Raw genomic sequence first — 3,399 nt, 5'->3', positions numbered from 1 at the left:
TGATAGTGGTGCATTGGCTGTCACGTCCCTAGCTGATAATGATATTTCTTCTACGGGGTCGTGTGAGGATTTGGATATAGAACCTCGTGCGACTAAAACTGATGCGGTGGAGGCACATGCAACCAGTCAGACCCACGTTGCCTCTGCCATCAATAACGCTGTCTCAGCCATTGACAACGCTGTCTCTGCCATTGACACGGGGAATGAATTGTTAGTTGCGTTTGAGCAGTTTTTGGGTATATGCATGCGCCCTTTTATCATTCTTTGACCGTTTATATAATGCAAGGCAATTGATATATAGCAAGATTATTGTTCCAATTTGTTGTGTAGCTTCAAGGGGTGAGGGTGTTCAGCCAGTGGCTGAAATCGGTGAATCATCTAAGAGCACGCTTGCGGGTAGCACTGTCCCTCAGACCAGCAAACCCGTGGTTGCACCAGTCGCGCCTGGACTCACTATAGGCTGTGTCGGCGCAGCAGAACCTATCCCAACAGTAGTGGCTGATCCGGACCAACATTCTTCTTCCGGTGGCAGCGGTGATGATGGTGGGTTTTAGGGATTATTACCTTCATCGAATAAGGATATGTATGTTATATTAACCGGCGATTTGGGTTTAAGTTTCGGCTAAACCAATTTTCAGTATTGGGTTTATGGAAAACTGTTTTTTTCATGTGTGATATTTACCGGCTATGTATGTTTGTTATGTCTATGTGTTTTGGAAAAAACGGTTATGTCAGTTTTTGTTTTGTGTGCAGCTATGCACTGTTTTGAATCTTCGATGTAACTCATATATTAATCGGTTATGTATGTTTGTTATGGTTATGCGTTTGGGAAAACGGTTATGTAGGTTTTAATTTTCGTGTGCATTTAGGTCCTAAATATAGTATATAAACCGGCCAAGTATGCTTTTGTTACGGTTATAGTTGTCTTAAACCCATTGAATCATTGGAGTATTATCTGGGTGGGAATGTCATGCTAATCGCACCTTCGTTTAATGCTTGCAAAAAAATTATGAAATCAATCAAAAAAGATTGTTGTGTCGGATAAACATGATAATAGCCTGAATAACATAGTTGTTTTAAAAATTGAATTATGGGTATCTAGATGTTGCGCCCCGGAATTGCTGACATTGGTTTCCTGTTTTTGACGTCTGAAGGTTGTGTGGGGTCCAGTGATAAAGACCTTTACGTGGGCAAGACATTTAAGAACCGAGACGAGTTCAAGCAACATATGGCCTTATATGCAATCAAGCAGAAGTTTGTTTACCGTTGTGCAAGGTCGTCACCTTCTGTTATGGTGCTTGAGTGTTCTGGAGTGTCATGTATGTGGCGGGTCTATGCAGTCCTTGTCAAGGGCTCGAGCCTGTATGAAATTCGTAAGCTACGTGGGGGGCACAGTTGCAGCGTTGATGAGCGTGCTGGATACCAGAGACAGGCGACATATAGCGTCATAGGGGAGATGCTCAAGCAGCAGTTCACCGGAACGGGTGTTGGTCCGCGGCCAGGGGAGATTAGGCAGGTGATGAGGGGCGATCATGCTGTAAACATTTCCTACTGGAAAGCGTGGCGTTCACGGGAAGCAGCGGTTGAGTTCGCTAAGGGATCTTGCGGTGCTTCGTACCAAAGCCTTCCAAATTATCTGCAGCGCCTTATTGAAGCTAACCCAGGGACATTGGCCCATCTTGATACAGAGTACGTGGAGGGCGTGGGTCGGCGTTTCAAGTATATGTTCATCGCTATGGGAGCAAGTGTGAAAGGCTTTGAATTTATGCGTAAGGTTGTGGTCATAGACGGTACGCATCTAAGAGGAAAGTATGCAGGCTGTCTGTTAACCGCTTCTGCTCAGGATGGGAACTATCAAATCTATCCCTTGGCCTTTGCTGTGGTTGATGGAGAAAACGACAAGTCGTGGGAGTGGTTTTTCGAGAAATTATCGACGTTCGTTCCTAATCAGAGCGGTGTTGTGTTTGTTTCCGACAGACACGCGTCTATCTATCAAGGACTAAGCAAGGTATTTCCGGATAAATTGATCGGCTAATAAAACTAATAGCCGCATCCGTTTTAAGTGAAAATATGGATATATACCTACTTGGCCGGTTATTATACTCTTTAAGATGTTCTTGTTTCTTTGGTAGGTGTATCCAAACGCTGGCCATTGTGCATGCATCGTCCACCTAAAGAGAAACATTCGGACCAACTTCAGGCAGAGGCAGCTTGGATATCTTGTTTCAAAGGCAGCTAGGGCGTTTAGGATGGGCATGTTTTATGAAACATTCGCCGAAATTAGTTCTATCAATCAAGCGTGTGCTGACTACCTGATTGATATAGGGCTTGAACATTGGACAAGATCTCATTTCCCCGGCAGGCGATACAACATCATGACGAGCAACCTTGCGGAGTCTTGGAATTCTGTGCTTCGTGACGCGCGTGAGTATCCGATCGTGCCGTTGGTTGAGTTCATTCGGACTAAGCTGATGAGCTGGTTTACGACACGACGTGACTCGATCCAGGACGTTGACACTGGGTTGACACCCAAGGTTAACAGTATTCTTGCTGCGAACTTTGAGATCTGTGGGGGGTATAATGTAAGGAAGGTTGATGTCAATGAATATGAGGTGCAGGATCTGAAAGGAGCTTTATTTGTAGTCAATTTGGCAGACAAGTCGTGCTCATGCTTTGAATTCCAAAGCCTGAGTATACCATGTTCTCATGCCATTGCGGCTGCCTTGAAAGCAAACATTAGTGTAGAAGGTCTTGTGGATGAGGTCTACACAATGAAGTATTTGAAGGGGGCGTATGTAAGCAATATATTGCCGCCGATTGAGCTTGACAACACCGCTATGATCGCTAGTGAGGTATCTGCCCTTACTCTGAATCCGCCAGCAACTCGTCGTCCTCCCGGCAGACCAAGAAAGAAGAGGTTCTTCTCCCGTGGTGAAGTCCTGGTAGGTATTGTGAACATTGCTTGGTGTGATGAACGTGTCTATGTATAGTAAACATGTGTGTGTTGCATGTGCAGATGAAGAAGATACGTAAAAGGTACTGTAGCCGTTGCAAGGGTATGGGGCATAACCGTGCTACTTGCAAGCAAGCAATATGATCAGTAAGGAGTGGAGTAGGGGGTGGGGGGTGCTATGCGATGGGAGATGTAATGAAAGCCGGTGGTTGCTTTGGGTTTATAATACACAAGTTTGCTTTCCCTTTTGATGTTGTGATATGTTGGTATGAATAAGTGTTTAGACCCAAAGTAGTGTAAGAGGATCATGTATGAGTTCGTATTGTTATAATAAATAAAGCATTTCCCCCCCCCCCCCCTTTATATTTGTGTTTGTTTAGCAACGAGTTATTTCATGATTTGACTTGTTTGTGTCACTATATCCGGATAACTGCAATTCTTGTTCT

General features: G+C 44.5%; 1 protein-coding gene across 1 annotated transcript; it reads left to right on the top strand.

Annotated features, from left to right (window-relative positions):
• The first annotated feature begins 1,102 nt into the window (after positions 1-1,102).
• Positions 1,103-3,097, top strand: LOC117134399. Its single transcript, XM_033292713.1, has 3 exons — positions 1,103-2,008; positions 2,133-2,942; positions 3,017-3,097. Exons 1-3 carry the CDS (start codon positions 1,103-1,105, stop codon positions 3,095-3,097), a joined length of 1,797 nt encoding a protein of 598 aa, XP_033148604.1.
• Positions 3,098-3,399: the final 302 nt, after the last annotated feature.

The sequence above is a fragment of the Brassica rapa genome, chromosome A05 (assembly GCF_000309985.2).
Source record: "Brassica rapa cultivar Chiifu-401-42 chromosome A05, CAAS_Brap_v3.01, whole genome shotgun sequence".
NCBI classification, from domain to species: Eukaryota; Viridiplantae; Streptophyta; class Magnoliopsida; order Brassicales; family Brassicaceae; genus Brassica; species Brassica rapa.
The sequence above is the reverse complement of the archived record's forward strand: the minus strand, read 5'-3'. Positions and strand labels throughout refer to the sequence as shown.